The sequence below is a fragment of the Ammodytes marinus genome (assembly GCF_949987685.1).
Source record: "Ammodytes marinus genome assembly, chromosome: 2".
In the NCBI taxonomy this organism is placed as follows: domain Eukaryota; kingdom Metazoa; phylum Chordata; class Actinopteri; order Uranoscopiformes; family Ammodytidae; genus Ammodytes; species Ammodytes marinus.
Window position 1 is genome coordinate 29,845,476 of NC_137231.1, and position 15,022 is coordinate 29,860,497.

Genomic DNA, 15,022 nt, shown 5'->3' on the forward strand with positions numbered 1-15,022 from the left:
CAGAGCTGCTTGGAGGAAGGAAGGGAGAAGAGCGTGCTGGTAGATAATCCAGGGTGGCTGGCTGTAAACAGTGTGTGTGTGTGTGTGTGTGTGTGTGTGTGTGTGTGTGTGTGTGTGTGTGTGTGTGTGTGTGTGTGTGTGTGTGTGTGTGTGTGTGTGTGTGTGTGTGTGTGTGTGTGTGTGTGTGTGTGTGTGTGTGTGTGTGTGTGTGTGTGTGTGGATTTTGTGAGGATGTCCTGTTCGAGTTTTCTAACCCCTAGTCATTCATTAAAAATAATATATCACTTTTCTTTATGGCATTTAAATGCTTTGGGATGAATCTGAATTATTACCAGCACTTCAACAAATTATAACAGTCAAAATCTTCAAAGTCTGTTGTAACGGAAAGAAATACCGAACCTTACATCAAAATAAAATAAAAATGTCATTGTTGAAAGTTATTTAATAATAACAAAACATTGGCCATGGACACAGCTAGTTGCTAGATGACATTGCAAACTATCTTTGAGCCTCAGTTCCTCTTTAACAACCACATATTTCTACAGTAATAAAAATGAGAAGTGTTGATAGGGAAGATGCAAACAATGCACAAACAGATTATCAAACCAATCATATCATATGGCAAGCCACTTCTTCAAAAATTACATAGCAGGGTTAGAAATAAAATGTTATCTCTGCTATACTTTTTTTTCATGAACAATTGCTAATAAATTGTAGCTTTTGGCCTATCTAATGTGAATATGTCTTTTTTGATTTTAATCTTTTTAATTGATAAATTGAATGTCTTGATTTTTGAGTGATGTTCAAGGGGGAAAAAAGCCATTTTTAAAGATATTATCTGTAGCTCTGGTTAATTGGCTGAGTCACTGATTAGAATTATAAATCAGACATGTAGGAGGTCTTGACTGCCTGGCACCCTCTCTACAGGTGTCTAGACTCTTTAGTGCTGCTTTACAGTCCAACAGCTAAATATGAACTGAGGAGGGCGGAGACGCAGTCACAGCTTCAAGAACTATAAGGGACCTTACTGACAGACTGACAGACAGATCACGGTAGAAGGCTAAATGAGCGGTAGGCAGTGTTTGCCCTTGTCTAGTAGCCACAGTGAAAAGCCATTGAAAATGTCAGAGGAATGTCACTCACCTCCCCCAGCTCCAGGGTTTTTTTTTAAAGCAGCGTTAACAATGGATACATTGTGCTTAAAGTTAAAGAGAGGTGAAAGGTTTGTCTAACCATCTTCACAGCTGTTATGATCTACAGCTACCATGGCACCCAAAAAATATCCCCGTCTATTAGTTATTGAACAGAATTATTTAATTTAGCAGACATCCTTACATTAAAAAAAATGCATTCCTCAGACTATGTGGATGTGAAGATTATCATATGATTTTTCATTCACCATCTAATTATCTCTGAGCTAGTTTTTAAAAAGACTGATATGGACAAATGTAATGGACAATGGTCATAACTGTGCCACCTCATCATACAATGCTCCTAGAGAATAAATTAATTGGGATGATTAGGAATGCCTGATAAAAAACGTTGTGGAATGTGAAGTGAACTGTGAAGCTCTTAATTATCTTCCAGTCCGATTCTAACACTAGTTAAATAGTCTGATTAATCATTTATGCAAATATGCTGAAAATTTGACCATTAAAACAATTCATAAATTTAAATTGACCAATTACTATCTCTAATCCATATCCTTCGTTGGCTAAAAAAGCTGCTGCGAACATTAAATCTCTATTGAAGTCCGTATTAATTCTCCTGTAGGATTCATATAAATCCTTTCAGACAGAATGAGGAACACATCACTGCAGATTTCACACACTGATGACATTGAAGCCAAGGAGTAAAAATCATGTTGTCATCTTCTCTCATATTGGGACAACACTGACCAGTCAGTGTCCGGGTCAATTGTATTCTAATGTTGTCCTGGGTAGCCGCTACTGTTTGACAAGTTACCAAACTAGTGCTCATATGATACCTAGGTTCTTCCACCAATTCCACCAATTTTTTGAAACCCCAAAATGCCTTTGTTTTACAAGAAGCAACCAAACGTCTTAAGTGTTACATTTTGTCTTAACATAGGAAACTCTGTCTAAATAAAAGGCGTTGTGAGACTGCAAATTAGGCATAGCAGTGCTTTGAGATAAATGCTAACAAAACTCACAATGACAATGCTTACATTCAACTTTTTAGCATGTTCACAATGTTTGGCATTTTGGAGATTAGAATCAGATTAAAGCTGGGGTATATGATTTGGGGAGAAAATGGCAGTTGGGATAGAGATTCGAATCCAAACACCTCAACCGCTCCACTTGTTCTCTTTGGTCCCTCCCCTATGGTCCCTCCCTGACACGTTCTACACCAACAAAGTCGTGCCAAAGTGAATGGACAGTCCCAACAGCCAATGAGAACAGATAATCGGAGCCTCGCAGCTTTAAGAAAACTTTAATGTCTGCCATGACATAAAATCGTATTAGACGTGGCTCAAAATACAACATACAGTGCAAAACAAACTCAGACAATAAACATGAAACATGTGTTCCTTAAAACAGAACAAACTAAGTAATAAAATAATTTAAGACAGGATAAAAATGACAATATAATACTGTGTGCAAAGTGGCGTAGTGTTTATGTGGATGTGTTGATCATTACCTTTTATTTAAGATGTTTATGGATGAAGGATGTTTTATATGTTTTTCTTGGCCACAATGACTTTATAGCAGCGGCCTGATGGTAGAGTCAGAAAGACTTATGTGGAACCATCACACATCAAACTTCATGTCAAATCAATTTGAAACGAGAATGTTCAGTCCTGAACAACATGTTCAACCAATTGACATGCATTGCTGCGAGTGTGGATACAAATCTTGAAATATATAGAAAAAACATCTTAACAAGATTGTATTTTAATTGGACTAAATATGTGTTAAAACTTTGGATAGTGGACACATTTGAGTCAGTTCCACAACATTTAATGAAGATGTACCCAACCTCAGTTCCAATATCTTGATTAGAACCTATTCAGCCGATGCTATTAAATACACAGCTTGGATATTGGATGATTAGTACACTACTTACCCAAACAAAAACATGATTCAAATTCAGGTTTGAAATGTTGTCATGTTTTTCTCATATAGCCCATTAGTGCAGGGGAAAAGGCTTTGTGTTCCTCTCTGTAGATACTAATGTGCTCAGTTTACTTAACAAAATGAATTTAACAGACAGAGAGAAATACAGAAACCAAGTTGATATCATGCTGTGCATACAAATTGACCGTTGTTCAGACAACCGAGGAGGTGTGTGTGTGTGTATGTGTGTGTGTGTGTCTGCTACAGCTGGTCCATCCATCGTCCCCTTGTTTTATTTTGTGCCCACTCGTTAAAGCGGGGCCCCTATACGTCCGGTGAAACTGACATTCAGCAGGTTTCAAGGTGGTTAACTCTGTCTTGACTCAGGGAAAGTCAACAGGTGCACGGACTGGTTTTGTAGGTTTTTACAAAGACGCCATCGTCATGTCCTAATGTAACCCTCTGGTTATTATAATGAGACAATGTTCTAAATTAAGAATATGGGCAGGAGTCAGATGATGACATTCAAATATTTAATGATGAATGCACTCCATGCTTTGTGGTAATGACGCGAGTTTGACCTCGTTGACATTAATTAAAACTGATCAATGTTATTAAATCCTTTGCCCTTTCTTTTGATTATCTCCAAACAGAAACATATTACAGAGGGATCGAAAGGATGATCTCCAAGATAAAATACTTCTCAGACGACTAGAGTATGAAGATTTCAGAGGGAAACCATGATATAACTCAATGTTGTTCACGTTAAGGAGGCGCTGCTGAAACCAACTGCCTGATGAGTCTATAAAGAGTGTGAGACATAAAACTCTCTCAACAGTCACTCAGGTGCACTTGTTCAAACAATTAGTCCCAGGTCAACTACCATAGCTTTAGGCCAACAACATGCTTCACAAAAGTACGGCAACGGCGACGCAGATGCTTTGAGCTCTGTAAGACTGACACAAGAAACATATTTTTTCATTTTCCATAAACGATTTTCATTTGACATTTTTCTTTTTTTAAACATAAGAACATTAACAACTCCCCCCCTGCCCCCCTCCCCCCCACACAATCCTTGGACAAATTCAGATGACACAAAAAAGGTACAATCAGAGACAAGAAATACAAGATATCTGACTGACTGTTGCTGTTCAGTTCTCTTATAGAATTAAACAAAAAAGATGACTCCTTCTCTAAAAACAACCATGGCTGACCAATTTTACAAAACAATGTCTGTATGTATCAGCATATTTTCAGTACATTTTAATCTTTTAATTCAGACAGCAGTACAATGGAAAAACATACCTACTGTTGCCATGGAAATGCTGTGATTAATATGTCATCCCCTGGGAGAACTGTCCCTTCCACAGGTGCTCACTGAGTTTGTTTACAGAGTGAGCGTGTTGGAGCTTGCTTGGCCACACATTGTCGTTTGTGTACTTGTGTGTGAACAATGTTTGGGGCTTTAACACTTTGGTTCCTGTGGGCTTTCCCCTTTCCACCCCTTATTTAAAGACATGGCTTTAAGCAAAGGCTACTATAAAGGTAGTGCTGGGAGAAATAAACAATACCAATGACAGGGATAGGAAATACCCTTGATAATAGAATTTGCATCTTATAATATTGTGTAGATAAGAACACTCAGGTAAGTAACAGTGTTGGTTGAGTTGGCTGAGTGTACCACGTACTTCTGTTGACTTAGGCTCTGATAGCGTTTTATCAAAATTCAGACAGAAACTATCGGCTAATTAAAGCCCTGTTTGACCATTAAGTCGGTGATGCAGCCGCAAACATTGCATATTGGTGATAAATACTTGGAACAAAAACTGAAATCCTGTGTGAAACAACAGGGAACCCCACACACTAAGTTTAAAACCTACATGAGCAACAAGGCTCTCAGAGAAACACCTCAGCAGTTCAAATTGTAATTCAGTCCCATATTAATTTGGATTTTTCCGAGGCGGGGTTCAAAACTTGATGCTCACGCCCGACAAAATCCTTAAATAATAAGCACAAAATGACAAACTCAGGATTTTGCCCTACGATATATTTTTTTTTTTCATACATTTCAAGCTGCGGTATATGATTTCCGATTGGTCAAAGTTAACATGAGCTGACACTTTGACCAATGAGAGCGAGGCTCCGATTCTCTGTTCTTATTGGCTGTTGGGACTGTCCATTCACTTTGGCACGACTTTGTTGGTGTAGAGCGTGTCAGGGAGGGACCAAAGAGAACAAGTGGAGCGGTTGAGGTATTTGGATTCAAATCTCTATCCCAACTGCCATCTTCTCCCCAAATCCTCCACCCCAGCTTTAAGCTCTGAAGGGCCAAGTGTGGCTCCTGTTATGAGAAGCAGCAGCCATATAATTTCAGTTACCAACAGAAAAGTTTCCCAACCAGACAGCAAGTCTCCAGACAAGCTTGAGCCAGACTGGGGCTTTAGTTAATATATCGACGCTTACAATAGCAATACTTAAAGCCTCCACAGTATTTTTTTTCCAACAATGATTCTAATCCCCCTGGGGGCTGATAATGTTTAGCTCTCATAGTGCTTCAGATTATCCTCGGATGCCAATAAGCCCACGCGCCAAAACATCAGATAGAGTAACTGCAATATATACGGCTTTATTTTAAGTGTTAAGACCATGACACATTTTTTGAAAATGTGCATCAAATCAACAAAATCAATGCGTTTCAAAATGTGTGAAATATGTGTCGGCCTCACTTCCCCGTTGTGAACAATAATAAAAATAGCTATATATAATATGTTCAGCTTTTACTATGCAAGCTGCACATGTCTTGATTTCTTGACAACCTGCATCCACTCACCACCATACAAGGTGTGCCATGATAATTGATTCAGTATTGATCTTCTGATGACACACACTCTTTGTCTGCTCCACTACGCTCATTGCTCGTGCTGACTACCCAGAACGGTTTAAGTCTATTTAACACAAACGAGGCGTCGCTGCTTCTAGTAACAGAGAACTAACCTTAAAGGTTGTAGAGGATTTTTTTCAGATTGATAAAATGAGCTACCAATAATCACTATACACAGCTAAATACAGTACATGCTGTTTCTGTTTTAAGTTCATTTGTAACTTAGAGTGATAAAACACGGTTTTATAGGGCTGCATCACCGGAACTGCTTCAAGTTTGCAAGGAAATGTATTCTGACATCAAGTGCCGCAATTCTCCCAACCAAAGGCATTCATCTTTAGAGGACGAGCATGTGTGACAAGTGAATAGATATTCAACAAAACAACACATAGAAAGGACTGTTACTAACAAATGTCTTTTGAATGTAATATGGAAATGTTACACCACCGCATTCAAACTGCAAATAAATTATATTATTTTTTATAATATTATAATTAATTATAATATTTTTTTTCTCATCAATATTTTCCAAGTTCAACTTTTATGGTCTGTTACCTACTGCGGACTACATGGCTCAGTGTAATCGTACAGTAGGTACAGGTCACTAATGTATGTGTGTGTGTGTGTGTGTGTGTGTGTGTGTGTGTGTGTGTGTGTGTGTGATGGGGGGCCTGTCTTGTGACGTTAGTATGAGCAGCAGTGCAAAAGTAACACAGAGAGGATAAAAGGACAGAAAAGAGGAAAGTTGTCTTTTCCCTGATGATAATAGCCCCTCAGTGTCCACGCTCCACTGCCCGCAGATCTCTCTTAATTGACCACAAAAGGGTTGTAGCTAGCCATCTTACCCCCCAAATACACACACACACACACACGCACACAGGACATGGCACCCCCGCCATTCACCCGCTAACACAGTTGGCAGGGATCCAATTATCCTCCATTGACTGCAGAGATTAATTGAAAATAACTCATTACGCTGCGCGAGGACATTCCAAATGAGTCGGATTTCAATTTGACTCGTAAGCTGACCGCAATTTACAGAGTCTGACTGGAACGATCACAAGGCTTAAGTCATCCGGGTGAAAAGATGGACAGACCGGCCTTTGAGACATACAGTAGACACAGAGAGAGAGAGAGAGAGAGAGAGAGAGAGAGAGAGAGAGAGAGAGAGAGAGAGAGAGAGAGAGAGAGAGAGAGAGAGAGAGAGAGAGAGAGAGAGAGAGAGAGAGAGAGAGAGAGAGAGAGAGAGAGAGAGAGAGAAAAGGAGGAATATCTAACATCAAATCTGAACCCTGCTGGAATACTGTCCGCCAGTACACTTCACCATGTCTATCTACTTCTCCACCTATTTTCAAATAAAACAATTTTTTTTTTCTATATATACTGTTCTTAGCAATTCCCCCCCCCTATTTTCCAGCACTTCTCTCTTCTATGGGGATATGCAAGTCACAGGAATGTCAACATGCCTTTCTGACAACTGAATACTCTCTCTACTACTGCTGCTAGAAGCACACTGAAGCTTACTCTGTGCTCAGTGTTGTAGATAAGTGTGTCAGCTAAATTACTTATATGTAAATACATTCAGCAGGGAAGGTGGCAACCAAAGAAACACACATTTCTGTCACACAACTGTCTAGGACTCCAGTCACGTCAACACCAACAGCAACAATCTAAAGCTATAGTCACCTATACTGACTGCTGATATAAAGGGTATATCGTTATTGTGTTGCATCCATTTTAAGTAGCTCCTAGTTAAACATGCATCAGTTTATAAAAAAGTGACAATTGTTACGGATTACAACAACACTTGATTCAACAGGAAGTCACAATAGGAACTACTATGACATCATTTAGTCACAACTCTGCATTTCCTTTGTGTATCATTATAAAACTGCCTCCAATCAAAAGGGTTGAAAACATCAATAAGATTGTGTTAATAAATGATAAAATAACTCTTGAACAAATGACAAATCTTTGGACGCAAATCTCAAAAAACAGGCAACACTGCAATTCTGCGACATTGCAGCTTCTCTCTGGGGTAAGGGCGGTGGAGGGGGGGGGGGGTAGGCTGGGTGGATGAGTGGCAGGCCTCATCAGCGACAGTCCTGCTACCCAGACTGCCCTAGCCATCCAATAATACAACCCAGGGACAGGGTGGGGTGGGGGGGGGGGGGGGAATCTAGGTCAGTAGCTGGGGCACTGTCTGCATGGAGAATATGCATTGGCAATTTGGCATTGGTCACTGCTGGTGTGTTTGAAAAAAAAAAGCATGTCACAGTTTCTGTAGTGAATATTCAGTTGATTTATTTTTTATTTATGCTTAAAAAAATTGCACTTTCTTGAGGAAAAAATAAATCCTTAATCATGTCCACATTTAATACAGGAGCCAATGCATATGTCTTGCATGTATAAACCCATTTTCGTATTCATAGAAATGTGTCTTTGGGCCGATTTTTGCTGAGGAATAGCCCAAATGCAAGTCCCAGTGTATTGCCTTTTAGATTAATTTGAATTGCAAAACCGTTTCTGAAATACACGACCCCTCCTCCTCTATGAAGGGCAACCAGACACACACACACACTGAGAAAGCCAATTGGTAGAGAGCCACACAGCGGTCACATTAACGCAGACTAATGATAGAGGCAGCGCACTGCAAAATTATGCAAAGTGTAGAACTGCCCTGTGGACCAGATGAAAGGCAAACACAACATGCCTTCGACACTCGGCTAATGACTGAGTTCATCTTTTTTCTCTTCAAGTCAGCCAGAAACATAGCTGAGTCAGCGTGGGCCTCCAAACAAACGAAACTGAAGAAGAAATGCATGCAGACTTGGATGCTGCTCTATTTAACTCAAGAAGAAGAACACAGCTGAGGTCATCTTAAAATGATTGCGTGCGGCAGCCAGAGCAATATAAAGGGTTTGCTGATATTCTAGACTGATACTGGCCTTCGTATGTAAGATCAGATATGGTCTAGCGCTGACGTGATGGGGGTTTCTCTTCTGTTGGCAGCCATGGAAGATGGATTGAAATGTCTGTCTGCAGTGTCCCAGATTTCCCCCCCGCCCCCCCATCCCCATCTCCAAACAACAGGAGAAAGTCACCTGAGACTGCTTGGCCACATTAGAATTTAATTAGATTGGGTTTCAGTTAAGAGTTTTTCCCGTTGAATTATGGTTTGAAACATGTCGTAAAAGCACGCATGGCAAGATCATTTTGAGAGACACACTGCATATGTGTTTTGGCATACCATGGGTTATATAGAAAAATACATAAGGGATGCTACTGATGCTTATTTTCCTGAGGATTTTCTCAGTAAAGAATTCTATGAATGAAATGTAAAAAATATTGTATTCTCAAGGATCCTATCTTCAAATGTGTTATTTTGGTCCGACCAACTAAAAGCCAATGATACGGAAAAAAGTAAATGGACATTGGAGAAGCTGGAACAATATGTTGTTTGCGTTTGTCTTTCCCAAGTCACTGATTAATGCATCGCAGCTCTAACATATTCTAAAACCTATTGACAATTGGATTACAGAGCATATAATATCTTTAGGAACCTGCTTGAAGAAACACACACGCCCTTCAGTGTTGCCAGTATTCCTCCACTGCAGGCTAAAGAGACCCTACACCCTGATCAAGTGTTATTAACCCTGCAGTATGACAGCCACACAGCACACTACCAAACCCTTACACACTTCAACGATGCTTCTCCATTACCTTAAACATCATTTTGAGGAGCTATCAAAAAACTGAGATCCTTTGAGATGCCTGTAGTATAGCTGTAATGACTCCATGTATTCCCTGGTGATGGCTGGGTATGCAGAGGGAAATTTTCTGGCAATCTGTGTGGCAATTACGGAGATCTACTGAACACAGATGTGGCCAGTGCATGACTAATTATAGAAAAAGGGCTTTTGCAGAAGACCAGTTTGAAGTGGCAATCCCTATTAGGAGCACTTTTAAAAACACAGCCAGAATAGTAAGAGCGTACCTGGCCCATGTTTTGGACACAGTTCAACAGGAAGAATTTGACAGCTGGCACAGTTCCATTACATTACATTTTATTTAGCCAAGGCTTTTATCCAAAGTGACTTCCATTAAGTGCATTCAACAATGAAGGTACAAACTCAGAGCAACAGAAATCACCTAAGTACTATAGCTTCAAATAAACTAAACTACAAGGTGCCACACGTAAGTGCTACATGGAGACTGCATTTAACTACTCTATGCCTCACCTGGAGGCTCAACAGCTAAACGGAAGTTTCGACAATTTTTTGAAATTACCATTTATTTTACACTGGTCCAGGTCATAAGGCTATTAGGGAACTTTCACAACTGCCTTGTTTGGTTCGATTGCAACAAACTCTGGTTGGTTTCCACCTTTGCTGCAGCAGTCATACTTGGGTGTGCACCAAAAGCAGACCAAACAAGCGTACCAAGACCGTGTTGAAGAGGTGATCGTAGTAGGCTTTCATCAAACTCAGACCCAACTGCAGGAAGCGATGCATAACAAGCTCACATAACTAAGGGAGATATATACACACACATCCCCCGAAAATAAGCCTCTGGATCTATTTACTGACTTGTGCAGGTGCATTGCTCCTTCCACACTCCCCTCCTCATTATCCCGCCTGCATGCTCACTGTGGCCAGACACTAATCATGAAGGTTAGATGCCTGACTTCACCGGCCTTTGGTTCCACTATGCATAAACATACACTACCAACACAAGCAGTGTTACTGTCAGTGTAAAGATAAAGTCCCTGCTTGGATGATTTCCCATTTTGCAGAAACCAAATGGGACCCATTCCAATTCTAACAGGAACCAGATCAGATCAAAGAGGCCTCTCTGTATTTATAAGGATTTACAGTGCAGGTCATGCCACTATAATCTAGCCAACCAATTGGGAGACTCACCCAGTTTTTAGTGGTATTCATAAAAATAACAATCTGAACTCATCCATCAACTTGGTGTTACTCGAGCATAGACGTACTGTGTGAAATGTAAAGAAGGCACGGTTAGACATGAAGTTACATGTTTACAAAATAACAAACACTGTAGCCAGTCTCAGAGAAATATTCTAAGTATAGCAACATTTTAATGTTTACTTAAAATCACTCGTACAGTTTATTACAACACATACGAAGAGATGTGTCTGCAATGAGTGGTTCTCGCATGAGTCACAGTGTCTGGTTCTAGTTGCAGATAAGGTGGATGAACTTTTTAGCAAATGCAAAACATGTCTCCCACATGACAGATTAGACGTTTAAGTATGCGAGTAGATATCATCATATCGTCAGGCTTCAAAACACACCTATGGTTGGTTGTTAACACTCAAATAATGGAACCATTTACTACAGAACTGAGATATTTTTTTTACAAGAAAAGCTCAATTTCAAAATTTCATCACACCTAATGTTTAAAAAAAACAGATCCGCGGGGTGAGGACCAAATGAGACTATCACTCACACTCACTCACACATAGCCGTCTCTTTACCTCCAGCCAGACATTCAATCCCTTCACACAAAGCTCCCCAATCGTCTCCCATTACCAAAGAAGCATAGTGAAGCAGCCACGGCAACCTCAGCTCTCCCCCACAGCGCTGGAAGGAGAAGCAGTGTTGCCCAGACAGGCCCCAGAGAGCACAAGACAATTGGTTGATTATTACCAACAGGTAGTACATGTGTCACTTTGATAGGCAGAATTTTACAGGGATCCATTTCCATGTTTCCTGATAGTCATATGAGAAAGACGTGTGCGATCCACTGTGGGGATAAAAGCACCTTAGGTTTGTATTTATTTCTACCTTTTCTATGATGTTCAAAAAGATCTTTGCAAATCTGAGTGGATGACAGGTGAGTCGGAGAAAGTAAAAATATAGAAAAAAAACATACTGTCTAGTTTCTCGTTGATAATAATGTGTTGGTAATAAGGCAACGTTTCAATCAACAGACCTACTTCCTGTAGTACCTTTTCTATTATGTTAGTTTTTGATTTATGCAGCAGTAGGGATGGGACCGATCCAATCCAATATTGGTATCTGGTGCCGATGTGGCCATAATTCCCTCACCGGACTTCAGACTTCACCGACACACTTACAGATCAATGTTCAATAGGTTAAACCAGGTCTCTTCACTCCACACTATCTTGGATCAATGATGCTGTTTTTGTTCTGATACAACCTCATGTGACCAAACACATGATACCAACACATGACACCAACAACAGCAACAACAACTATAATACTGTTCAAGGAAAGAGCGCAAATTAGAATCAGTATTGGCAGATATCCAAATCAGGGTATCGGAATCGGATCGGAACTGAAAAAAGGTGGATTTATGAGTCTCTATTCAGCGGTGAAGTTCTGCTGTCTCTTCGTGGTTTCATATCTCACAGGTCAGCACAGCAAATGTAATGGTATATCACTCACTCCTCATCCTTATTGTGACCCTCCTGCTCTTCCATTTCAGCACATCTCTACACACAAAAAAACCAACAACAACCTAGGAGCCAAAACACCTGTCTTGTCAAATTATTCCATCTACATGTTAACCTCTTTAGCCCCCGTTGTTCACCTTTGACCAAACGCAGTCTGGATGAAATGTATACCAGCAGGCTGTGTCACGATATATATCCCCTCCCCACCCACCCCCTCACCCTTTAAAGATGGACAATGAAGCTGTCAGCCTCCACCCTGCAATAAATCTCCAGGACGAAGGCAGCTCGTAACATACGCTAACCTCTTCATCACTGACAACCATGCATCATGGACTGCATTAATCAGAGCTATCTCACTGACACAGTCAAAGTGGGGGGATGTGGTGGGGACTATACTCCCAGCCAGGCATAGTATATGAGCGCATGCTTGCTTGCTTGCTTGAGTGACACTGGCTTTAGTGTATGCGGAGCTGTAGATGGAAATATAGCAGATTTTTGATGAAAGGGTCTAAATCTATGTATCAAAATATATTATAGCCCAAATTCACATATAAATGCCACAACAACATAAGCGAAAATACATAAAACAATCCAACATCCATAGCCTATAAAACAACAGAAAATTACTTCATATAAAGCGTTACAAACAAGAAATATGATAAATAGTTCCAGATGATAAAATGCATGAGCAAGTGTATGCAAAACTAAACATAAAAACGATAGCCTACGCACAGTGACTGATTACATGTTGGGTTATCTGCATCCAAATTTACAGATGAAAATGAAGGTGAATTCCAACCCTCCTTCCACATGAAAAAGGGGGAAGTTTAAACACATAAGCAATAGGGAAAGCCAAGGGATAGGATAACTCACCTCCCCAGCTCGTCTCCAATTTCGTAAAATTCCTCAACATTTTCCTGGTTGAAAAGGCTCATGTTGTCCACGCACTTCCTCCCGACCATGGGCATGTCCTCTTCTCGGTAAACGGGCGCACCGGGCTCTTCACAGCGGCACCATCCCCTACCAGCAGCGGCCACCGGTCTGGGCTGGGTTACACACAGGCAGCCACACGATCCTCCTCATGTTAGAGCTGCCAAGAGCGAGAGAGGATAGGGAAAGGGGGAAAAATCAATTAGATCTTCGACTATTATGGCAGTTTTTGGGGGGGTTAACAGCAAGAAATGGGCGTTCAGTCAACAAAAGGAAACCAAACTGCCTAAGCAATAATGACCCTGCACCTTACAGGGCGACGTCACGACTCCTGGAGAGAGTGATCTTTCCTCCCAGTCCGAACACACTACGCTATCTCTGTTATTTGGAATTATTGCTAGGCTATAAAAACACAATAGTAGCCTAATATAACTATGTCAGTGTGTGTGTGTGTGTGTGTGTGTGTGTGTGTGTGTCACCACCCGGCTGGTTAGGAATGCAAAATAACCTCCCCTCCCCTCATGAAAGCTTGGTGTAGCCATGGGAAACACGCTATAGCCACCACCTCCTTCTTCTTTTATAGTCCAGCCAGAAAAATGACTGCTGAGTAGCACCGTCCTCTTTGAGAATAATGACCCTAAAAGACCCGGACAGGTGTTTCGCCCAGTTTTAACTCCCTCTCCTCCAAGTCTCAATCTCAAACACATTTTAGGCTACACTTATTAGCAAAAACTGTTCAGCTCTTCCCCTTCAATGTAAAAGATACACGTCTCGCGCGTGTAGTATTCCTCTGCAGTGTGTGAAATAGTCGCGAGCGCTTCTCTTGACCCGACAACATAAGACAGAATTGTGTGTATAAACTGTGAAGTAAAGGCTTTTTTCTTACGGTTTTCCCGGTGGGTATCCCCGCTGCCAAACGTACCCGAAAATTCATGCGTTTTTTTTAGTGGGAGCCTCTGAACCCCGGTTTCTTTTTGGGCTTACGTACCGAAGACAAAATGCTGCTGCCGCTGGCTGCGTGAAACGGGAGAAATCAACGTTAACAATGTAAAAGGCAGTCTGGCTCTGGCGCTGCGTTCAATGTCTGTGGGAATGTTTTGGAGACGCACGCTGGAGCAACACGAGTTAAGGCGTTGGGCGGTTCTTGTTTTTGCCGTAACGTAGCCTATATTAAACACTAACAGTAACATCAAACGATTACGCATATAACTCAAAGGAGAAGCAATGTAATATCATGTTATATGTCTACATCTATGGTTAGTTTGTGTGTGTTTTTTATTCTCTTTCAACAAAGTGAATGTAATGACCATTTTTCTACGTGCCGTAAATGCAGCACCAGTGTGTGTGTGTTGTGTGTGTGTGTGTGTGTGTGTGTGTGTGTGTGTGTGTGTGTGTGTGTGTGTGTGTGTGTGTGTGTGTGTGTGTGTGTGTGTGTGTGTGTGTGTGTGTGTGTGTGTGTTAGTTGGAGGAGCTGCTTGACTCGCACGAGGGCAGCAAAGCTTTCACTTTTAAGAACATGAACTTTGCGTAGTAGACTTTGTATGTCATGAAAATGTTAGTTGTAAATTAGTTATTTATTTTATTTTGATGGTAAAAATCATATCCATAAGGAACAGCCACATCCATGCCCATTTCTTGAATTGAAATAGGCTACTCTAGAAGACATTAATCATTCAAAAGCAATTATTG

General features: G+C 40.7%; 1 protein-coding gene across 2 annotated transcripts in view; it reads right to left on the reverse strand.

Annotated features, from left to right (window-relative positions):
- The window catches only part of dapk1 (death-associated protein kinase 1), a 79,676-nt gene extending 65,350 nt beyond the window's left edge, over nt 1-14,326 (reverse strand). The window contains exons 1-2 of one of the 2 annotated variants that reach the window (XM_080038397.1): nt 14,220-14,326; nt 13,277-13,493 (exon numbers count right to left, since the gene is read on the reverse strand). In XM_080038397.1, the coding sequence (XP_079894523.1) occupies nt 13,277-13,371 (95 nt within the window). In that variant the 5' untranslated portion in view covers nt 13,372-13,493; nt 14,220-14,326. Of the gene's footprint in view, nt 1-13,276; nt 13,494-13,641; nt 13,698-14,219 lie in introns of those variants that run through there. The other variant, XM_080038398.1, reaches the window with a different exon arrangement.
- Between the last annotated feature and the right edge of the window lie 696 nt (nt 14,327-15,022).